The sequence below is a fragment of the Ammospiza caudacuta genome, chromosome 29 (assembly GCF_027887145.1).
Source record: "Ammospiza caudacuta isolate bAmmCau1 chromosome 29, bAmmCau1.pri, whole genome shotgun sequence".
Taxonomy (NCBI): domain Eukaryota; kingdom Metazoa; phylum Chordata; class Aves; order Passeriformes; family Passerellidae; genus Ammospiza; species Ammospiza caudacuta.
Genome location: NC_080621.1, coordinates 1,832,900 through 1,856,626, shown reverse-complemented (window position 1 = coordinate 1,856,626; position 23,727 = coordinate 1,832,900). Strand labels below are relative to the sequence as shown.

The 23,727-nt window shown below is 60.2% G+C and overlaps 1 protein-coding gene across 2 annotated transcripts in view; it reads left to right on the top strand.

Annotated features, from left to right (window-relative positions):
* The window catches only part of LOC131569206 (venom factor-like), a 53,524-nt gene that overhangs the window by 6,756 nt on the left and 23,041 nt on the right, over nt 1–23,727 (top strand). Inside the window, exons 4-21 of one of the 2 annotated variants that reach the window (XM_058821406.1) lie at nt 713–783; nt 883–977; nt 1,070–1,152; nt 1,245–1,335; nt 2,517–2,619; nt 3,474–3,594; nt 4,972–5,087; nt 7,276–7,422; nt 8,935–9,147; nt 10,225–10,419; nt 10,791–10,949; nt 12,044–12,173; nt 13,430–13,501; nt 15,478–15,678; nt 18,190–18,304; nt 19,734–19,819; nt 21,754–21,893; nt 21,978–22,190. In XM_058821406.1, coding sequence (XP_058677389.1) covers nt 713–783; nt 883–977; nt 1,070–1,152; nt 1,245–1,335; nt 2,517–2,619; nt 3,474–3,594; nt 4,972–5,087; nt 7,276–7,422; nt 8,935–9,147; nt 10,225–10,419; nt 10,791–10,949; nt 12,044–12,173; nt 13,430–13,501; nt 15,478–15,678; nt 18,190–18,304; nt 19,734–19,819; nt 21,754–21,893; nt 21,978–22,190 — 2,351 coding nt within the window. Of the gene's footprint in view, nt 1–712; nt 784–882; nt 978–1,069; nt 1,153–1,244; nt 1,336–2,516; nt 2,620–3,473; nt 3,595–4,971; nt 5,088–7,275; nt 7,423–8,934; nt 9,148–10,224; nt 10,420–10,790; nt 10,950–12,043; nt 12,174–13,429; nt 13,502–15,477; nt 15,679–18,138; nt 18,305–19,733; nt 19,820–21,753; nt 21,894–21,977; nt 22,191–23,727 lie in introns of both variants that reach the window. The other variant, XM_058821405.1, reaches the window with a different exon arrangement.

Here is a 23,727-nt window from a genome sequence, read left to right as displayed (position 1 = left end):
CCCTGTGTCCCCTCCAGTGCTGGCTGTCCCCACGTGTCCCCTGTGTCCCCTCACCTTGTCCCCTGTGTCCTCAGCCTGTCCTTGTCCCCTGTGTCCCCTGTGTCCCTTCTCACCCTGTCCCTTGTGTCCCCTCACCTTGTCCCCTGTCCCCCCTCACTTTGTCCCCTGTCCCCCCTCACCTTGTCCCCCTTGTCCCCTGTGTCCCCTCCCAGTGCTGGCTGTCCCCAAGTGTCCCCTGTGTCCCCTGTATCCCCTCACCTTGTCCCACATGTCCCCTGTGTCTCCTCCCAGTGCTGGCTGTCCCCAAGTGTCCCCAAGTGTCCCCTGTGTCCCCTGTGTCCCCTGACCTTGTCCCCCTTGTCCCCTGTGTCCCCTCCCAGTGCTGGTTGTCCCCAAGTGTCCCCTGTGTCCCCTCACCTTGTCCCCTGTGTCCTCTGTGTCCCCACCCTGTCCTTGTCCCCTCTCACCTTGTCCCCTCTCAGTCCCCTGTGTCCCCTCCCAGTGCTGGCCTGTCCCCAGCTGTCCTGTCACCTTGTCCCCTCACCTTGTCCCCTGTGTCCTCTCACCCTGTCCCTTGTGTCCCCACCCTGTCCTTGTCCCCTCACATTGTCCCCTGTCCCCCCCTCAGTCCCTTGTCCCCCCTCACCTTGTCCCCTGTGTCCCCTCACCTTGTCCCCAAGTGTCCCCTCACTGTCCCCTGTGTCCCCTGCAGTGCTCTGCCGCCTCTTCACCGTGAACCACCTCATGCAGCCGGTGGCCAAGACGGTCACCGTGGAGGTCAAGGTGAGTGCCCTGGGGTGACACAGGTGGGTGACACACACAGGTGACACACACAGGTGGCACACACAGAGGTGACACGGTGCCACCCGCGTGTCCCCTCAGACGCCCGACAACGTCATCATCAAACAAGTCCTGGTGTCATCTCCGACCAAGAACGGGATCCTGTCCTTCACCCACAACCTGCCCGAGGTCATCAGGTGGGTGGCACCGTCCCCCGTGGTGGCCTGGGGACACCCCTGGGTTGTCACCTCCGTGTCACCTCTGTGTCACCTCCGTGTCACCTCCCCAGCTTGGGCACGTGGACGATTTCGGCCAAATTCGAGGATTCTCCGGATCAGGAATTCAGCACCAAATTCGAGGTCAAGGAATACGGTGGGTGACAGTGAGGGTGGCCTTGGGGACATCGGGGTGGCGGCGTCACCGATGACGTCACTGATGATGTCACCGGTGGTGTCACCCCGCAGTGCTGCCCAGCTTCGAGGTGTCCCTGGTTCCTGAGAAGAAGTTCCTCTACATCGACAGCCAGGAGGACTTCAAGGTGTCCATCCACGCCAGGTGACACCAAAATGTCCCTTTTTGGGGACAAAAGTGTCCCCTCCGAGGTCACAGATGTGTGGAGGGACAGGGGGACAGGTGGGCCGGGGTGGTGGCACTGGGGGTGGCACAGGGGACAGGGTGGAGGGGACATGGGGTGGCATGGGGACATCGGTGGTGGTGGCAGGGATGGGATGACAGAGGGGTGGCAGCATGGGGACATGGGGACAATGGTGGTGGTGGCAGCATGGGGACATGAGGACATTGGTGGTGGCAGGGACGGGAGTGGCAGGATGGGGACATGGGGACATTGGGGTGACATTGGTGGTGGCAGGGATGGGATGGCAGGGACAGGGTGGGGACATGGGGACATTGGTGGTGGCAGGGGTGGGATGACAGAGATGGGGTGGCAGCATGGGGACATGGGGACAATGGTGGTGACAGGGACAGGGGTGGCAGGATGTGGGCATGGTGACAATGGTGGCATTGGTGGTGGCAGGGATGGGGACATGGGGAAAATGGGGACATTGATGGTGGCAGGGATGGGATGGCAGAGGGGTGGCAGCATGGGGACATGGGGACAATGGTGGCACGGATGGGATGACAGAGACAGGGTGGCAGGATGGGGACATGGGGACAGGCTGGCACAGTGACAGAGTGACAGGGTGACAGGGTGACATGGTGACACAGTGACAGGGTGACAGGGTGACATGGTGGCACAGTGACACGGTGACATGGTGACACAGTGACACAGTGACAGGGTGACACAGTGACACAGTGACACGGTGACAGGGTGACACAGTGACACAGTGACAGGGTGACACAGTGACACAGTGACACGGTGACAGGGTGACACGGTGGCCGTCCCCAGGTACCTGTACGGCAGGAAGGTGGACGGGATGTGCAGGGGACACAGTGACACGGTGACACAGTGACAGGTGGCACGGTGACATGGTGACAGGGTGATGCAGTGACACGGTGACAGGGTGACAGGGTGACACGGTGGCACGGTGGCACGGTGGCTGTCCCCAGGTACCTGTATGGCAGGAAGGTGGACGGGATGTGCAGGGGACACAGTGACACGGTGACACAGTGACACAGTGACACGGTGACAGGGTGACACGGTGACACGGTGACACAGTGACACAGTGACACGGTGACAGGGTGACAGGGTGACACGGTGGCACGGTGGCTGTCCCCAGGTACCTGTACGGCAGGAAGGTGGAGGGCATGGCCTTTGTGCTCTTTGGGGTGATGGTGGACGACGAGAGGAAGAGCATCCCCCAGTCCCTGCGGCGCGTCCCGGTGAGATGGCATTGTCATTGTCCCCAACGCTGTCCCCAACCCTGGCACTGTCCCTGTCCCTGTTCCCAATGCTGTCCCCAACCCTGTCCCCAACCCTGTCCCCAACCGTGTCCCCATGTCCCCAGGTTCAGGCTGGTGACACCAACGCCCTGCTGTCCCCCTGCTGTCCCCAACCCTGTCCCCAACCCTGTCCCCAATGTGTCCCCATTGTGTCCCCAATGTGTCCCCAGGTGCAGGACGGTGACGCCGATGTCCTGCTGTCCCCAATGTGTCCCCAATGTCCCCATTGTGTCCCCAGGTGCAGGACAGTGGCACCGATGTCCTGCTGTCCCCAACGTGTCCCCAATGTCCCCAATGTGTCCCCAGGTGCAGGACGGTGATGCCGATGTCCTGCTGTCCCCAATGTGTCCCTAACCCTGTCCCCAATGTCCCCATTGTGTCCCCAGGTGCAGGACAGTGACACCAATGTCCTGCTGTCCCCAATGTGTCCCCAATGTCCCCAATGTGTCCCCAGGTGCAGGACGGTGACACCGATGTCCTGCTGTCCCCAATGTGTCCCCAATGTCCCCAATGTGTCCCCAGGTGCAGGACGGTGACGCCGATGTCCTGCTGTCCCCAATGTGTCCCCAATGTCCCCATTGTGTCCCCAGGTGCAGGACGGTGATGCCGATGTCTTGCTGTCCCCAATGTGTCCCCAATGTCCCCAATGTGTCCCCAGGTGCAGGACGGTGATGCCGATGTCCTGCTGTCCCCAATGTGTCCCCAATGTCCCCAATGTGTCCCCAGGTGCAGGATGGTGACGCCGATGTCCTGCTGTCCCCAATGTGTCCCCAATGTCCCCAATGTGTCCCCAGGTGCAGGATGGTGACGCCGATGTCCTGCTGTCCATGGCTCACCTGCGCGAGCGCTTCCCCAAGCCCCAGGAGCTGGTGGGACACTCGCTCTATGTCACTGTCACCGTCATCACCGACTCAGGTCTGCTGGGGACACTGGGGACACTGGGGACATGGGGGGACATGGGGGGACATGGTGGGACACTCTCTCTATGTCACTGTCACCGTCATCACCGACTCAGGTCTGTGTGGGGACATTGGGGGACATTGGAGAGATTGGGGGACATGGGGGACATGGGGGGACGTGAGGGACATTGGGGACATGGGGGGACATGGTGGGACACTCCCTCTATGTCACTGTCACCATCATCACCGAGTCAGGTCTGTGTGGGGACACGGGGGGACATTGGGGACATTGGGGACATGGGGGGACATGGTGGGACACTCCCTCTATGTCACTGTCACCATCATCACCGAGTCAGGTCTGTGTGGGGACACGGGGGGACACTGGGGACACGGGGGGACATGTGGGGACACAGGGGGACATGGGGGGACAGGGACATCAGGGGGACATGGGGGGACATGGGGGACAGCGACAGTGGGAGGACACAGGGGACATGGACAGCAAGGGGACACGGGAGGACATGGGGGGACAATGAGGGGACAGGGACAGCAAGGATGAGGAGGACACCTGAGATGGGGACAGGGACCGGGGGGACACGGCCACCGCAGTGTCCCCACAGGCAGTGACATGGAGGGACAGGGACAGCGAGGACGAGGGGACACCTAAGATGGGGACATGGACCTCAGGTGATAAGGCCACTGCGGTGTCCCCACAGGCAGTGACATGGAGGGTGGCACGGGGACAGTGAGGGGACAGGGACAGCAAGGATGGGGGGGCACCTGGGACAGGGAGGTGACACGACCACCGCGGTGTCCCCACAGGCAGTGACATGGAGGATGGCATGGGGACATAGAAGGGACAAGGATGGTGAGGATGGGGACAGGGACCCAGGTGACACAGCCACCATGGTGTCCCCACAGGACAGTGGCAGGGGGACAGTGAGGGGACAGGGAAAGCGAGGATGGGGGGACACCTGAGGTGGGGACAGGGACTGGAGGTGACACGGCCACCATGGTGTCCCCTCAGGCAGTGACATGGAGGGACAGGGACAGGGCGGATGGGGGGACATCTGGGATGGGGACCGGAGGTGACACGGCCACCGCGGTGTCCCCACAGGCAGTGACGTGGTGGACATCCAGGGTGGTGGCAGGGGGACCTAGAGGGGACAGGAACCTCAGGTGACACGGCCACCGCAGTGTCCCCACAGGAGGGTGGCACAGGGACATAGAAGGGACAGGGACAGCGACCATGGGGGGACACCTGGGACAGGGACAGGTGACACGGCCACCGCGGTGTCCCCACAGGCAGTGACATGGAGGGTGGCACGGGGACAATGAGGATGGGGGGACACCTGGGACAGGGACAGGTGACACGGCCACCGCGGTGTCCCCACAGGCAGTGACATGGTGGAGGCCCAGCTCGGTGACATCAGGATCGTCACGTCCCCCTACAGCATCCACTTCACCCGCACGCCCAAGTACTTCAAGCCGGGGATGCCCTTTGACCTCATGGTTGGTGACACCTTGGGGACAGCGGTGGCCCGGGGTGGTGGCACGGGGACCCACGGGGTGTCCTGGGGTGGGGACAGGGCACAGCTGGGGCTGGAGGAGGAGTCGGACCCTGGGTGGTGTCCCTGTGTCACCTGAGAGGGGCTGGGGACCGTGGGATGTCCCCGCTGTGTCACTGGGGTGGCGCTGCCTGGTGCCGGTGTCCCTTTGCAGTGCCACCACCCCTTTCTGGTGTCACCATCCCTTCCGGGTGCCACCACCACTTCCCAGTGTCCCTTCCTGGTGTCGGTGTCCCTTCCCAGTGCCACCACCCCTTCCTAGTATCAGTGTCCCCTCCCAGTGCCACCACCCGTTCCCAGTGTCCCTTCCCAGTGCCACCACCCCTTACTGGTGTCACCACCCCTTTCCAGTGTCATTGTCCCCAGTGCCACCACCCCTTCCCAGTGCCACCACCCCTTCCCAATGTCCCTTCCCAGTGCCACCACCCATTCCCAGTGTCCCCTCTCAGTGCCACCACCCCTTCCCAGTGTCATTGTCTCCAGTGCCACCACCCCTTCCTGGTGCCACCACCCTTTCCAGTGTCATTGTCCCCAGTTCCATCACCCCTTCCCAATGTCCCCTCCCAGTGTCACCACCCATTCCCAGTGTCCCTTCCCAGTGCCACCACCCCTTCCCAGTATCAGTGTCTCCTCCAAGTGCCATCATCCTTCCCCAGTGTCCCCTCCCAGTGCCACCACCCCTTCTCAGTGTCCCTTCCCAGTGCCACCACCCTTTCCTGGTGCCACCACCCATTTCCAGTGTCCCTTACCAGTGCCACCACCCCTTCTCAGTGCCACTACCCCTTCCTGGTGTCCCTGCCCAGCGCCACCACCCATTCCCAGTGCCACCATCCCTTATCAGTGTCATCTCCCTGTGCCACCACCCCTTCCTGGTGACACCATCCATTCCCAGTGTCCCTTACCAGGGCCACCAGCCCTTCCCAGTGTCCCCTCTCAGTGCCACCACCCTTTCCCGGTGCCACCACCCATTTCCAGTGTCCCTTACCAGTGCCACCACCCCTTCCCACGGTCATGGTCCCCAGTGCCACCACCCATTCCCGGTGTTCCCTTCCCAGTGTCACCACCCCTTCGCGGTGCCATCACCCCTTCCCAGTGTCCCCTTAACAGTGCCACCACCCATTTCCAGTGCCACCACCCCTTCCCAGTATCAGTGTCCCCTCCCAGTATCAGTGTCCCTTCCCAGTGCCACCACCCCTTCCTGCTGCCACCACCCGTTCCCAGTGTCACCATCCCCTCCCAGTGCCACCACCCATTCCCAGTGCCCTTCCCGTGTCACCACCCCTTCCCAGTATCATTGTCCCTTCCCAGTGCCACCACCCCTTCCTGGTGTCACCACCCATTCCCAGTGTCATTGTCCCCAGTGCCACCACCCATTCTCAGTGTCCCTTCCTGGTGGCACCACGCCTTCCCAATGTCCCCTCCCAGTGCCACCACCCCTTCCCAGTGTCCCCTTGCCAGTGTTCCTTCCCAGTGCCACCACCCCTTCCTGGTGCCACCACCCATTCCCAGTATCATTGTCCCCAGTGCCACCACCCCTTCCTGATGTCCCCTCCAGGTTTATGTCACCACCCCCAGTGTCCCCTGCAGGTTTATGTCACCATTCTCGGTGTCCCCTGTGCCCCCAGCTTTATGTCACCACCCCTGGTTTATGTCAATGTCACCACCAGGTTTGTGTCACCATCCCTGGTGTCCCCTCCAGGTTTATGTCACCACCCCTGATGTCCCTCCAGGTTTATGTCACCAACCCCAGTGTCCCCTCCAGGTTTATGTCACCAACCCCCGGTGTCCCCTCCAGGTTTATGTCCCCAACCTCCAGTGTCCCCTCCAGGTTTATGTCACCACCCCTGGTGTCCCCTCCAGGTTTACGTCACTCTCAGTGTCCCCTCCAGGTTTATGTCACCACCCCTGGTGTCCCCTGTCCCTCCAGATTTATGACACCATTCCCGGTGTCCTCTGTCACCTCCAGGTTTATGTCACCAACACCTGGGGTCCCCTTTAGGTTTATGTCACCCTCAGTGTCCCCTCCAGATTTGTGTCAATGTCACCTCCAGGTTTATGTCACCATCCCCGGTACCCCCTCCAGGTTTGTGTCAATGTCACCACCAGGTTTATGTCACCTGATGTCCCCCCAGGTTTATGTCACCAACCCCGACGGGTCCCCGGCGCCACGTGTCACCGTGCAGGCCGATGGCTTCCAGGGCCAGGTGTCCACCCGGGGCGATGGCACGGCCAGGCTGGTCCTCAACATGCCGGCCACCAAGGACAGCGTCCCCATCACCGTGAGTGGGGACACCGCTGTCACCTCGCCGGGGTGGCACTGATGGGGAGGTGACCGCGGGTTGGGGTGGGTGAGGTGGCCGGAGTGACCAAGGTTGAGGTGGCTGAGGTCAAGACATCTGTGGTGGCCAAGACCGCCACGATGGCCAAGAACTTTGTGGTGGTCAAGACCTCCATGGTGGCCAAGACCTCTATGAAACCTCTGTGGTGGCCAAGCCCTCCATGATGGCTAAGACCACCATGATGGCCAAGACTTCCATGATGGCCAAGACCTTTATGGTGACCAAGTGCCACCATGATGGCCAAGACCTCTATGGAACCTCTGTGGTGGCCAAGCCCTCTATGGAACGCCTATGGTGGCCAAGCCCTCCATGATGGCCAAGCCCTCTATGGTGCCCAAGCCCCCCATGATGGCCAAGCCCTCTATGATGGCCAAGACCTTTGTGGTGGCCAAGACCTCTATGGAACCTATATGGTGGCCAAGTCCTTCAAGATGGCCAAGTCCTCCATGATGGCCAAGACCTTCATGATGGCCAAGACCTTTATGGTGGCCAAGACCTTTATGGTGGCTAAGACTTCTATGGGACCTCTATGGTGGCCAAGGCCTCTATGGAGCCCCTCTGGTGGCCAAGCCCTCCATGATGCTTCCTCTGTGGAACCCCTATGGTGGCCAAGACCTTTATGCAACCTCTCTGGTGGCCAAGCCCTCCATGCTGACCGAGTGTCACCGTGTCCCTGCATGCTGACCAAGTGCCACCGTGTCCCTCTGTGCTGAACGAGTGCCACCATGTCCCTCTGTGCTGACCGAGTGCCACCGTGTCCCTCCCCGCTGACCGAGTGCCACCGTGTCCCTGCTTGCTGACCGAGTGCCACCGTGTCCCTCTGTGCTGACCAAGTGCCACCATGTCCCTCCCCGCTGACCGAGTGCCACCATGTCCCTCTGTGCTGACCGAGTGCCACCGTGTCCCTCTGCGCTGACCGAGTGCCACCGTGTCCCTGCATGCTGACCGAGTGCCACCGTGTCCCTCCCCGCTGACCGAGTGCCACCGTGTCCCTCTGTGCTGACCGAGTGCCACCGTGTCCCTCCCCGCTGACCGAGTGCCACCATGTCCCTCTGCGCTGACCGAGTGCCACCGTGTCCCTGCATGCTGACCAAGTGCCACCGTGTCCCTCCCCGCTGACCGAGTGCCACCGTGTCCCTCTGTGCTGACCGAGTGCCACCGTGTCCCTGCATGCTGACCGAGTGCCACCGTGTCCCTCCCCGCTGACCGAGTGCCACCGTGTCCCTCCCCGCTGACCGAGTGCCACCGTGTCCCTCTGTGCTGACCGAGTGCCACCGTGTCCCTCCCCGCTGACCGAGTGCCATCGTGTCCCTCTGTGCTGACCGAGTGCCACCGTGTCCCTGCTTGCTGACCGAGTGACCGAGTGCCACCGTGTCCCTCCCCGTTGACCGAGTGACCGAGTGCCACCGTGTCCCTCTGTGCTGACCGAGTGCCACCGTGTCCCCGTGCCAGGTGCGGACGGCGCAGGCGGGGCTGCCCCCGGAGCGCCAGGCCTCGCGGCAGATGACGGCCCAGGCCTATCGCAGCCAGGCCGGCTCGGGCAACTTCCTGCACCTGGCCGTGGCCGCCACCGAGCTCCAGCCCGGGGACAACCTGGCCGTCAACTTCCACCTCAAGACCAGCAACAACAACGTCCGCAACTCCGTCCCGTTCTTCACCTACCTGGTGGGTACCCGTGGTTCGTCGGTGGTGCCTCCACCTTGAGCACCAGGAGGCCCTTGAGGGACCTGAGAGGTTCTTGAGGGGTTTGGGAGGTCATTGAGGGGTTTGGGATGTCCTTGAGGGGTTTGGAAGGTTCCTGAAGGAACTGAGAGATCCTTGAGGGGTCTGGGAGGTTCTTGAGGGATCTGGGTGGTCCTTGAGGGATTTGGGAGATCTTTGAGGGATCAGAGAGGTCCTTGAGGGACTTGGGTGGCCTTGAGCGACCTGGAGGACATTTGAATGAGCTTGGGGGGACCTGGGAGATCCTTGAGGGGTTTGGGAAGTTCTTGAGGGACCTGGGAGGTCCTTGAGAGGACTGAGAGGTTCTTGAGGGGTCTGGGAGGTTCTTGAGGGAACTGAGAGATCCTTGAGGGGTTCGGGAGGTCCTTGAGGTGTTTGGGAGGTCCTTGAGGGGTTTGGAAGGTTCTTGAGGGGTTTGGGAAGTTCTTGAGGGGCTTGGGTGGCCTTGACGTCCTTGAGGTGGCCCTTGAGGGGTCCTGGAGGCCTTGGAGGTGTTTGGAAGTTTCTTGAAGGAGCTGAGAGGTCCTTGAGGGATCTGGGAGGTTCTTGAGGGACCTGGAAGGTCCTTGAGGGACCTGGGAGGTCCTTGAGAGGACTGAGAGGTTTTTAAGGGGTTTGGAAGGTTCTTGAGGGAACTGAGAGGTCTTTGAGGTCCTTGAGAGGTCCTTAAGGAGTTTGGGAGGTCCTTGAGGGAACTGAGAGGTCTTTGAGGTCCTTGAGAGGTCCTTAAGGAGTTTGGGAGGTCCTTGAGGAATTTGGAAGGTTCCTGAAGGAACTGAGAGGTCCTTGAGCTTTTTGGGATGTCCTTGAAGGATTTGGAAGGTTCTTGAGGGAACTGAGAGGTCCTTGATGGCTCTGGGAGGTCCCTGAGGAGTTTGGAAGGTTCCTGAGGGGTTTGGGAGGTCCTTGAGGAATTTGGAAGGTCCTTGAGGGAACCGAGAGATCCTTGAGGGTTTTGGGAGGTCCTTGAGAGGACACTGGTGGACACCCAGGTGCTCACCAGGCTTTGGTTCCTGGCAGATCATGACCAAGGGCCGCATCCTGCGCGCCGGCCGGCAGCGGCACGAGCCCGGCCAGAGCTTGGTGACCATGACCCTGCCGGTGACGCCCGAGCTCATCCCGTCCTTCCGCGTGGTGGCCTTCTACTCCGTCCTGCCCGGCGAGATCGTGGCCGACTCCATCTGGGTGGACGTCAAGGACACCTGCATGGGATCCGTGAGTGACCTCCTGGTGGCCCCAGGGTGGTCAAAGGGGGGGGTTTGGAGATGTTGGATGGGGTTTGGTGGTGGTTGGAGCGGTCCTTGATGTCCTTGAGAGGTTTGGGAGGTTCTTGAGGGGTTTGGGAGGTTCTTGAGGGACCTGAGTGGTCCCTGGTGGGGACTTGGTGTCACTTGTGGGGTTTTGGACACTCCATGAGGAGCTTGGACATCTCCTGGGTGGCCCTGGTGGCCCTGGTGACCCAGCCATGAAGCCCATGGCCACCAACTTCTCCTGGAGGTCCAAACTTGGTGTCTCCCGTGGTGGGGGTGGGACAGAAGTGTCCTTTGGGGACACCTTGGGGACGTCACCTCCCGTGTCCGTGGCAGCTGGTGGTGAAGGCGGCCTCAGAAGGTGACAACCGAGTCCAGGAGCCGGGGGCGCGGATCGAGCTGCGCATCGAGGGCGACCACAAGGCCCACGTGGGGCTGGTGGCCGTGGACAAGGGTGTCTACGTGCTCAACAAGAACAAGATCACCCAGAGCAAGGTGGGTGGCCCTGGCCTCGATGTCCCCACGTGGTGGCCACCATGGTTGTCACTGTCTCCATTGTGCCATGGTGGTGGCCATCATGGTTGTCCCTGATGTCCCCTGGTGGTGGTGGCCATCATGGTTGTCCATGTCTCCATGATCCCCTGGTGGTGGTGGCCACCATGGTTTCCTTGGGCCTGCTGTCCCATGGTGGTGGCCATCATGGTTGTCCCTGTCCCCATTGTCCCCGGGTGGTGGTGGCCATCACGGCGGTCCTGTCATCTCTGGGTGGTGGCAGTGGTGGTGGCCATCACGGCTGTCCCCATTGTCCTAGGACGGTGGCTGTGGCCATCTCAGCTGTGGTGTCACCCCTGGGTGGTGTCACAGCTGTGGTGTCACCTCTGGATGTTGGTGGCCATCACGACTGTCCCCTGTGGTGGCAGGTGTGGGACACGGTGGAGCGCGGTGACATCGGCTGTGGTGGCAGTGTCACAGCTGTGGTGTCACCCCTGGCTGGTGGCGGTGTCACAGTGTCACAGCTGTCCCTGTGGTGGCAGTGTCACAGTGTCACAGCCGTGGTGTCACCCCTGGCTGGTGGCAGTGTCACAGTTGTCCCCTGTGGTGGCAGGTGTGGGACACGGTGGAGCGCAGTGACATCGGCTGTGGTGGCAGTGTCACAGTGTCACAGTGTCACAGCTGTCCCTGTGGTGGCAGTGTCACAGTGTCACAGCCGTGGTGTCACCCCAGGCTGGTGGCAGTGTCACAGTGTCACAGCTGTCCCTGTGGTGGCAGTGTCACAGTGTCACAGCTGTGGTGTCACCCCAGGCTGGTGGCAGTGTCACAGTGTCACAGCTGTCCCTGTGGTGGCAGTGTCACAGTGTCACAGCTGTGGTGTCACCCCAGGCTGGTGGCAGTGTCACAGTGTCACAGCTGTCCCTGTGGTGGCAGTGTCACAGTGTCACAGCTGTGGTGTCACCCCAGGCTGGTGGCAGTGTCATGGTGTCACAGCTGTCCCTGTGGTGGCAGTGTCACAGTGTCACAGCTGTGGTGTCACCCCAGGCTGGTGGCAGTGTCACAGTGTCACAGTGTCACAGCTGTCCCTGTGGTGGCAGGTGTGGGACACGGTGGAGCGCGGTGACATCGGCTGCACGGCCGGCAGCGGCCGGGACAACGTCGGCGTCTTCGCGGACGCCGGCCTGAGCCTGGCCACCAACGTCCAGGTGACCACGCCCCAGCGCTCAGGTAGGGACAGCGGCGGTGGCACCTCGGGGACAGCGGGTGGGACCGCGGGGAGGTGGCATCTGAAAGAGGTGGCACCTTGGGGATGGTGGAGGTGGCACCTCGGGGACAGGGGGTGGCACCTCAGGGAGGTGGCATCTGAAAGGGGTGGCACCTTGGGGATGGAGGAGGTGACATCTCAGGGATGGGGGAGGTGGCACCTCGGGGACAAGGGGTGGGACCTCGGGGAGGTGGCATCTGACATGGGTGGCACCTCGGGGACAAGGGGTGGGACCTCGGGGAGGTGGCATCTGACATGGGTGGCACCTCGGGGACAAGGGGTGGGACCTCGGGGAGGTGGCATCTGACAGAGGTGGCACCTCGGGGACAGGGGGTGGCACCTCGGGGGGGTGGCATCTGACATGGGTGGCACCTCGGGGACAGGGGGTGGCACCTCGGGGAGGTGGCATCTGACAGGGGTGGCACCTTGGGGATGGGGGAGGTGACACTTCAAGGATGTGGCACCTCAGGGACCAGGGAGGTGACACCTTGGGGATGGAGCAGGTGACACCTCAGGGAGGTGGCATCTGACAGAGGTGGCACCTTGGGGATGGAGCAGGGGATGGGGATGGTGGAATAGGTGGCACCTTGGGAATGGAGGAGGTGACATCTCAGGGATGGTGGAGGTGGCACCTTGGGGATGGAGCAGGTGACAGGGGATGATGGTGGAGGTGGCACCTTGGGGATGGTGGAGGTGACAGCTCAGGGATGGTGGAGGTGACACCTTGAGGATGGAGCAGGTGACAGCTCAGGGATGGTGGAGGTGGCACTCCAAGGATGTGGCATCTCAGGGACCAGAGAGGTGACACCTTGGGGATGGGAATGGTGACATCTCAGGGGTGGAGCAGGTGACACCTCAGGGACGGGGATGGTGACATCTCGGGCATGGTGGAGGTGGCACCTTGGGGATGGGGAAGGTGACATTTCGGGGTGGTGGAGGTGGTGGCAGCTCGGGGATGGTGGAGGTGACATCTTGAGGATGGGAGAGGTGACACCTCAGGGATGGGGATGGTGACACCTTGGGGATGGTGGAGGTGACATCTCAGGGATGGAGGAGGTGACACCTTGGGGATGGGAGAGGTGACACCTTGGGGATGGTGGAGGTGACATCTCAGGGATGGTGGAGGTGACATCTCAGGGATGGAGGACGTGACCCTGAACTTTGGGATGTGACACCTGGGACACCTTGGGGTCCTGACCGGTGTCCCCTCTGTCCCCAGAGCTCCGGTGTCCCCAGCCGGCCAAACGCAAGCGGCGCTCGCTGGCACTCGCCGAGTACAAGGGCACCAAGGGTAGGTGGCACTGTCCCCAAGGTCACCAGGGTGTCCCTTGTCCCCAGTGTCCCCAAGGTCACCAGGGTGTCCCCAGGGTCACCAGTGTGTCCCCAAGGTCACCAGGGTGTCCCATGTCCCCAGGGTCATGAGGGTGTCCCTTGTCCCCAATGTCCCCAAGGTCACCAGGGTGTCCCGTGTCCCCAAGGTCACCAGGTTGTCCCCTCTGTCCCCAAGGTCATCTGAGTGTCCCTTGTCCCCAAGGTCACCAGAGTGTTCCTTGTCCCCAAGGTCACCAGGGTGTCCCGTGTCCCCAAGGTCACCAGGTTGTCCCCTCTGTCCCCAAGGTCATCTGAGTGTCCCTTGTCCCCAAGGTCACCAGAGTGTTCCTTGTCCCCAAGGTCACCAGGGTGTCCCCAAGGTCACCAGGATGTCCCTTGTCCCCAAGGTCACCAGTGTGTCCCTGGGGGTCACCTGAGTGTCCCTTGTCCCCAAGGTCACCAGGGTGTCCCCAAGGTCACCAGAGTGTCCCATGTCCCGGAGGCTGCCAAAGTGTCCCAGACCTTGAGGGACACCAGTGTCCCACGTTCCTGAGGGCCACCAGAGTGTCCCATGTCCCAAAGGCCACCAGAGTGTCCACACCCCTAGAGCACCAGTGCCCCATGTCCCTGAGGGCCACCAGAGTGTCCCACGTCCCTGAGGGCCACCAGAGTGTCCCATGTCCTAACGAACCACCAAAGTGTCCCATGTCCTAAAGGGCCACCAGAGTGTCCCATGTCCTAACAAACCACCAGGGTGTCCCATGTCCTAAAGGGCCACCACCTATGGTTTCCCATGTCCCAAAGGCCACCAGTCTCCCATGTCCCGAAGATCTCCAGAGTGTCCCATGTCCCTGAGGGCCACCAGAGTGTCCCATGTTCTAAAGAGCCACCAGAATGTCCCACAACCCTGAGGGCCACCACAGTTTCCCATGTCCCAGAGGCCACCAGTGTCCCATGTCCCAAAGAGCCACCAGAGTGTCCCACACCCCAGAGGTCTCCATGTCCTAAAGAGCCACCAGGGTGTCCCACACCCCTGAAGGCCACCAGTGTCCCATGTCCCTGAGGGCCACCAGAACGTCCCACAGCCCTGAGATCCCCATGTCCTTAAGGGCCACCAGAATGTCCCACACCCCTGAGGGCCACCACAGTTTCCTGTGTCCCTGAGGGCCTCCAGAGTGTCCCACATTCAAGGACCCCATGTCCTAAAGAGCCACCAGAATGTCCCATGTCCCAAAGATCTCCAGAGTCTCCCATGTCCCTGAGGGCCACCAGAATGTCCCACACCCCGAGGTCCCATCCCTGTCCTGGTGTCCACCCGTGGCCGAGTTCTTGGACAAGCTGCAGAGGAGGTGCTGCGAGGACGGCATGAAGGACAACCCGATGGGACCAGATGCCACCAGGGGGTCCCATGTCCCTCAGAGCCACCAGAGTGTCCCATGTCCTAAAGAACCACCAGAATGTCCCGCACCCTGAGGTCCCCACATCCCTGAGGGCCACCAGAATGTCCCACATCCCTGAGAGCCACCAGTGTCCCATGTCCCCGAGGGCCACCAGAATGTCCCAAACCCTGGAGGTCCCCATGTCCCTGAGGGTGACCAGAACGTAACAAACCCCAAGGTCTCCATGTCCTAAAGAGCCACCAGAATGTCCCATGTCCCAAGGATCTCCAAAGTTTCCCATGTCCTTGAGGACCACCAGTGTCCCATGTCCCTGAAGGCCACCAGAACGTCCCACAAGCCCAAGGTCTCCATGTCCTAAAGAGCCACCAGAATGTCCCACACCCCTGAAGGCCACCACAGTTTCCTGTGTCCCTGAGGGCCTCCAGAGTGTCCCACATTCAAGGACCCCATGTCCTAAAGAGCCACCAGAATGTCCCATGTCCCAAAGATCTCCAGAGTCTCCCATGTCCCTGAGGGCCACCAGGACATGTCCCATCCCTGTCCTGGTGTCCACCAGCGGCCGAGTACTCGGACAAGCTGGAGAGGAGGTGCTGCGAGGACGGCATGAAGGACAACCCGATGGGACACGGCTGCGAGCAGAGGAGCGAGTACATCCTGGAGGGGACCTCCTGCGTCCGCGCCTTCCTCGACTGCTGCAGATACATCAAGGCCAAGAGGGACCAGCAGAACCTCTCGCCCAGCACCGGCCTGGCCAGAAGCAAGTGTTGGGTCACGGAGGGTGGGAGAAGGTCGGGGAGGTTGGAGGAACCTCGTTGGTGGAGGGTCTCAAGTAGGTTTTGGGGGTTTCTTGGTGGATCCCAGGTGAAGGTGAGCTTGAGAATAGTTGGGTGGAGGTTGGGTGTTCTTTGGTGAAGGTCAGGTGGACCTTGGGTGTTCCTTGGATGTTCTTTGGATGTTCCTTGAGTGCTCCTTGGATGTTCCTTGGGGGTTCCTAGGATGTTCTTTGGATGTTCCTTGGGTGCTCCTTGGATGTTCCTTGGGTGTTCCTTGGGTGTTCCTTGGGTGTTCCTTGGGGGTTCCTAGGATGTTCTTTGGATGTTCTTTGGTGAAGGTCAGGTGAACCTTGGATGTTCCTTGGATGTTCCTTGCGTGTTCCTTGGGCATTCTGTGGATGTTCCATGGGTCCTCCTTGAGTGTTCCTTGGGTGTTCCTTGGATGTTCCTTGGGTGTTCCTTGGACTTTCCCTGGTGGAAGGTCAGGTGAACCTTGGATGTTCTTTGGATGTTCCCTGGATGTTCTTTGCATGTTCTTTTGGTGTTCCTTGGATGTTCCTTGGATGTTCTTTGGATGTTCCTTGGGTGTTCCCTGGTGAAGGTCAGGAGAACCTTGGGTGTCCCTTGCGTGTTCCTTGGATGTTCCTTTGGTGTTCCTTGCGTGTTCTTTGGATGTTCTTTGGGTGTTCTTTGGGTGTTTCTTGGATGTTCTTTAGTGAAGGTCAGGAGAACCTTGGGTGTTCCTTGGGTGTTCTTTGGATGAAGGTCAGGTGAACATTGGGATGTTTCGTGGATGTTCCTTGGGTGTTCCTTAGATGTTCTTTAGTGAAGGTCAGGAGAACCTTGGGTGTTCCTTGGGTGTTCCTTGGGTGTTCCTTGGGTGTTCCTTAGACTTTCCCTGGTGGAAGCTCAGGTGAACCTCAGGCACTCCTTGGGTGCTCTTCAGGTGGAGCTTGGGAGGGTCTTGGGTGGGTTTGGGCCATTCCTTGCCTGAAGCTCCAGTGTCCCTCAGAGGTTCCTTATGACATCCTTGGACAACCCATCGGGCAGCCCTTGGGTGACCTTGGGCAAGACAAGGGGTGACACTGGGTGGCACTGGGTGGCACTGGGTGGCACTGGGTGACACTGGGTGACACTGGGGTGGCACTGGGGTGGCACTGGGTGACACTGGGTGGCACTGGGGTGACACTGGGTGGCACTGGGTGACACTGGGTGGCACTGGGGTGACACTGGGTGACACTGGGTGACACTGGGTGGCACGGGGGTGACACTGGGGTGACACTGGGTGACACTGGGGTGACACTGGGTGACACTGGGTGGCACTGGGTGGCACTGGGGTGACACTGGGTGGCACTGGGTGACACTGGGTGACACTGGGTGGCACTGGGGTGGCACTGGGGTGACACTGGGTGACACTGGGTGGCACTGGGTGGCACTGGGGTGGCACTGGGGTGACACTGGGTGACACTGGGGTGACACTGGGTGGCACTGGGTGGCACTGGGGTGGCACTGGGGTGACACTGGGTGACAGTGGGTGACACTGGGGTGACACTGGGTGACACTGGGTGGCACTGGGTGGCACTGGGTGGCACTGGGTGACAGTGGGTGACACTGGGGTGGCACTGGGTGGCACTGGGTGGCACTGGGTGGCACTGGGGTGACACTGGGGTGACACTGGGTGGCACTGGGTGGCACTGGGTGGCACTGGGGTGACACTGGGTGGCACTGGGTGACACTGGGTGACACTGGGTGGCACTGGGGTGGCACTGGGGTGACACTGGGTGACACTGGGTGACAGTGGGTGACACTGGGGTGACACTGGGTGACACTGGGTGACACTGGGTGGCACTGGGGTGGCACTGGGGTGACACTGGGTGACACTGGGTGACAGTGGGTGACACTGGGGTGACACTGGGTGACACTGGGTGACACTGGGTGGCACTGGGGTGACACTGGGTGGCACTGGGTGGCACTGGGTGGCACTGGGTGACACTGGGTGGCACTGGGTGGCACTGGGGTGACACTGGGTGACACTGGGGTGGCACTGGGGTGACACTGGGGTGACACTGGGTGACACTGGGGTGGCACTGGGGTGACACTGGGGTGACACTGGGTGACACTGGGTGACACTGGGTGGCACTGGGTGGCACTGGGGTGACACTGGGTGACACTGGGTGGCACTGGGGTGGCACTGGGTGGCACTGGGTGACACTGGGTGGCACTGGGGTGACACTGGGGTGACACTGGGTGGCACTGGGTGACACTGGGTGACACTGGGTGGCACTGGGGTGACACTGGGTGGCACTGGGGTGGCACTGGGGTGGCACTGGGGTGACACTGGGTGGCACTGGGGTGGCACTGGGTGGCACTGGGTGGCACTGGGGTGACACTGGGTGGCACTGGGTGGCACTGGGTGGCACTGGGGTGACACCGGCTCCGCTCAGGGGTCTCAGCCCTGAGGCCACGTTCGAGAGGTCCCGTGCCACCACCCCCAGGCCAGGAGGACGAGGATCCCTTCCTGGAGGACGACGAGATCGTGGTGAGGACGCTGTTCCCCGAGAGCTGGCTCTGGCAGGTGGAGCAGCTGACGGAGCCGCCCAGCGAGCTGGGGTGAGCCTGGACCGCCTGTGCCACCTCCTGTGCCACCGCCTGTGCCACAACCTGTGCCACCTCCTGTGCCACCGCCTGTGCCACAACCTGTGCCACCTCCTCCTGTGCCACCGCCTGTGCCACCGCCTGTGCCACCGCCTGTGCCACCTCCTGTGCCACCGCCTGTGCCACCTCCTGTGCCACCGCCTGTGCCACCTCCTGTGTCACCTCCTGTGCCACCTCCTGTGCCACCTCCTGTCCCACCTCCTGTGCCACCGCCTGTGCCACCTCCTGTGTCACCTCCTGTGCCACCGCCTGTGCCACCGCCTGTGCCACCTCCTGTGCCACCGCCTGTGCCACCTCCTGTGTCACCTCCTGTGTCACCTCCTCCTGTGCCACCTCCTGTCCCACCTCCTGTGCCACCGCCTGTGCCACCTCCTGTGTCACCTCCTGTGTCACCTCCTCCTGTCCCACCTCCTGTCCCACCTCCTGTGCCACCTCCTGTGCCACCGCCTGTGCCACCTCCTGTCCCACCTCCTGTGCCACTGCCTGTGCCACCTCCTGTGCCACCTCCTGTGTCACCTCCTGTGCCACCTCCTGTGCCACCTCCTGTGTCACCTCCTCCTGTGTCACCTCCTCCTGTGCCACCTCCTGTGCCACCTCCTGTGCCACCTCCTGTGCCACCGCCTGTGCCACCTCCTGTGTCACCTCCTCCTGTGCCACCTCCTGTGCCACCTCCTGTGCCACCTCCTGTCCCACTGCCTGTCCCACCACCCCACGGACCAGCCTGGGCATGGTCACCCTGTCCTCATCCAGCTTGGACATCTCTGGAGACCAGGAGGTCCCGCTGTGGCTTTGGGACATCTCTGGAGACCAGGGAAGACCCATGGTGGCTTTGGGACATCTTTGGGGACCAGCAAACTCCAGCTGTGGGGCTGGGACATCTTTGGGGACCAGGAAGGTTCTACTGAGGGTTTGGGACATGTTTGGAGACCAGGAGAGTCCAGCTGTGGGTTTGGGACATCTTTGGAACCAAGAAGGTTCCACTGTGGCTTTGGGACATCTCTGGGGACCAGGAAAGTCCCATGGTGGCTTTGGGACATCTTTGGGGACCAGGGAGGTCCAACTGTGGGTTTGGGACATCTTTGGAGATCAGGAAGGTTCCACTGTGGGTTTGGGACATCTTTGGAGACCAGGAAGGTCCAGCTGTGGGTTTGGGACATCTTTGGAGATCAGGAAGGTTCCACTGTGGGTTTGGGACATCTTTGGAGATCAGCAAAGTCCAGCTGTGGGTTTGGGACATCTTTGGAGACCAGGAAGGTTCCACTGTGGGTTTGGGACATCTTTGGAGACCAGGAAGGTCCAGCTGAGGGTCTGGGACATCTTTAGGGACCAGAGAAGTCCCATGGTGACACCCCCTGACCATCTTGGTCTCTCCTGTCTTCTCCAGGATCTCGGCCAAGACCGTGCCCGTGTACCTGCAGGACTCCATCACCACCTGGGAGGTCCTGGCCGTCAGCCTGTCCCCCACCAAAGGTACGTGGGCATGGAGGACCAGGGGGTTCCTGGGGGCAGCAGAAGGTCCCCAAAATTTGTAGGAGGTCCAAGAGACCTGAAGGGTCCCCTGAAGCCTGGAGGGGTTCACCAGGATTTGAGGGATCTCCAAAATCTGAGGGGGTGGAGATGCCCCAAAGCCTGGTGGCCATGCTGGAGATGTGAGGGATCTCCTTGGAACTTGAGGGATCTCCTGAACTTTGGGATTCAAGGGGTCTCCTAAACCTTGAGCAGATCCCACAGTTCTTGATGGATCTCCCAAACCTTGGGAGAGCTCTGTGGGTCTTGATGGATCTCCCAAACTTTGGGATTCAAGGGGTCTCCTAAACCTTGAGCAGATCTCACAGTTCTTGATGGACCTCCTAAACCTTGGGAGGACTCTGTGGGTCTTGATGGATCTGCTAAACCTTGGGAGGATCCCACAGTTCTTGATGGATCTCCCAAACCCTGTGAGGACTCTGGGTTTTGATGGATCTCCTAAAGCTTGGAATTCAAGGGGTCTCCTAAACCTTGAGCAGATCCCACAGTTCTTGATGGATCTCCTGAACTTTGTGAGGGCTCTGTGGGTCTTGATGGATCTCCCCAACCTTGGGAGGATCCCACAGTTCTTGATGGATCTCCCAAACTTTGTGAGGACTCTGTGGGTCTTGATGGATCTCCCAAACCTTGTAGGAGGTCCAAGAGACCTGAAGGGTCCCCTGAAGCCTGGAGGGGTTCACCAGGATTTGGGGGATCTCCAAAATCTGAGGGGGTGGAGATGCCCCAAAGCCTGGTGGCCATGCTGGAGATGTGAGGGATCTCCTTGGAACTTGAGGGATGTCCTGAACTTTGGGATTCAAGGGGTCTCCTGACCCTTGGGAGGACTCTGTGGGTCTTGATGGATCTTCTGAACCTTGGGAGGATCCCACAGTTCTTGATGGACCTCCCAAACCTTGTGAGGACTCTTTGAGATTCAAGGGATCTTCCAAACCTTGGGTGGACTCCATGGAACTTGAGGAACCTCCCAAACTTTGGGATTCAAGGGCTCTCCTAAACCTTGGGAGGATCCCACAGTTCTTGATGGATCTCCTAAAGCTTGGGAGGATCTCACAGTTCTTGATGGATCTCCCAAACCTTGTGAGAACTCTGTGGGTCTTGATGGATCTCCCAAACCTTGGGAAGACCCCGTGGATCTTGAGGGATCTCCCAAACTTTGGGATTCAAGGGGTCTCCTAAACCTTGAGCAGATCTCACAGTTCTTGGTGGACCTCCTAAACCTTGGGAGGACTCTGTGGGTCTTGATGGATCTGCTAAACCTTGAGAGGGTCCCACAGTCCTTGATGGGTCTCGCAAACCTTGTGAAGGATCTGTGGGTCTTGATGGATCTCCTAAACCTTGTGAGGACTCTGGGTTTTGATGGATCTCCCAAACCTTGAGAGGGTCCCACAGTCCTTGATGGATCTCCCAAACCTTGGGAAGACTCTGTAGGTCTTGATGGATCTCCTAAACCTTCGGAGGATCCCACAGTTCTTGATGGATCTCCTAAACCTCGGGAGGGTTCTGTGGGTCTTGATGGATCTCCCAAACCGTGGGAGAACTCTGGGTTTTGATGGATCTCCTTGTGAGGACTCTGCTGGTTTTGATGGACCTCCCAAACCTTGGGAGGACTCTTTGGGTCTTGATGGATCTCCTAAACCTTGATGGATCTCCTAAATGTTGGGAGGACTCTGTGGGTTTTGATGGATCTCCTAAACCTTGGGATGATCCCACAGTTCTTGGTGGATCTCCTAAACCTTGTGAGGGCTCTGTGGGTTTTGATGGATCTCCCAAACCTTGTGAGGACTCCCTGCCCTTCCAGGCACCTCTGAAGACCTCGGGGCTGCCTTGAGGACACGAGATGTCCCCGACCCCAACCCCTGACGTGTCCCCACCCCCAGGACTTTGCGTGGCCACCCCGTACGAGATCACGGTGATGAAGCAGTTCTTCATGGACCTCCGCCTGCCCTACTCGGTGGTGAGGAACGAGCAGGTGGAGATCCGCGCCATCCTCTACAACTACATGCCGCAGGACATCACGGTCAGTCGGGGGACGTCTTTTTGGGGGGACACCAACCATCACCTTCTCCAGACCTTCGGGTGTGACCTCCTCGTCACCGTCCAGGTGCGCGTGGAGCTGGTCCACAACCCCGACCTGTGCAGCCCCTCCACGGCCAAGCGGAGGTTCCAGCAGATCCTGAAGGTCAAGGCCCAGTCCTCGCGCGCCGTCCCCTTCGTCATCGTCCCCCTCAAGCTCGGCCAGCTGGACGTCGAGGTCAAGGCGTCCGTCCGCGACCGATACATGGGTGACGGGGTCAAGAAGAAGCTCCGGGTGGTGGTGAGTGGTCATCGGTGGTGGCTTCGATGTTCTTGAGATGTTCCCAACATGGTGGCACCCATGGTGGCATCCCAGCATGGTGGCACCCATGGTGGCATCCCTGTATGGTGGCATCTATGTTCTTGAGATGTTCCCAGCATGGTGGCATCAATGGTGGCATCTCAGCATGGTGGCATCAATGGTGGAATCCCAGCATGGTGGCATCGATGTTCTTGAGATGTTCCCAGCATGGTGGCATCCATGGTGGCATCTCAGTATGGTGGCATCGATGTTCTTGAGATGTTCCCAGCATGGTGGCATCAATGGTGGCATCTCAGCATGGTGGCATCGATGTTCTTGAGATGTTCCCAGCATGGTGGCATCCATGGTGACATCCCAGCATAGTGGCATCCATGGTGGCATCAATGGTGGCATCTCAGTATGGTGGCATCGATGTTCTTGAGATGTTCCCAGCATGGTGGCATCCATGGTGGCATCTCAGCATGGTGGCATCGATGTTCTTGAGATGTTCCCAGCATGGTGGCATCCATGGTGGCATCTCAGTATGGTGGCATCGATGTTCTTGAGATGTTCCCAGCATGGTGGCATCAATGGTGGCATCTCAGCATGGTGGCATCGATGTTCTTGAGATGTTCCCAGCATGGTGGCATCCATGGTGACATCCCAGCATAGTGGCATCCATGGTGGCATCAATGGTGGCATCTCAGTATGGTGGCATCGATGTTCTTGAGATGTTCCCAGCATGGTGGCACCAATGGTGGCATCTCAGCATGGTGGCATCGATGTTCTTGAGATGTTCCCAGCATGGTGGCACCCATGGTGGCATCTCAGCATGGTGGCATCTATGTTCTTGAGATGTTCCCAGCATGGTGGCATCAATGGTGGCATCCCAGCATGGTGGCATCGATGTTCTTGAGATGTTCCCAGCATGGTGGCATCCATGGTGACATCCCAGCATAGTGGCATCCATGGTGGCATCAATGGTGGCATCTCAGTATGGTGGCATCGATGTTCTTGAGATGTTCCCAGCATGGTGGCACCAATGGTGGCATCTCAGCATGGTGGCATCGATGTTCTTGAGATGTTCCCAGCATGGTGGCACCAATGGTGGCATCTCAGCATGGTGGCATCTATGTTCTTGAGATGTTCCCAGCATGGTGGCATCAATGGTGGCATCCCAGCATGGTGGCATCTATGTTCTTGAGATGTTCCCAGCATGGTGGCATCCGTGGTGGCATCCCAGCATGGTGGCATCGATGTTCTTGAGATGTTCCCAGCATGGTGGCATCCGTGGTGGCATCCCAGCATGGTGGCATCGATGTTCTTGAGATGTTCCCAGCATGGTGGCACCCATGGTGTTCTCCTTCAGTGGTTTTGGGTGGTCACCATGGGTGGGTGGGCCAGGTCCACCACAGCAGAAGGGGGTGGGAGGTGGTGGCACATCCAGTCTGCCGTGGTGGCACCAAGGGGTCGGTGTGAGTGGCCAGGTTGGTTTGATGGCATTATTGATTTGGTGGTTTCAATCAATATCTTCATT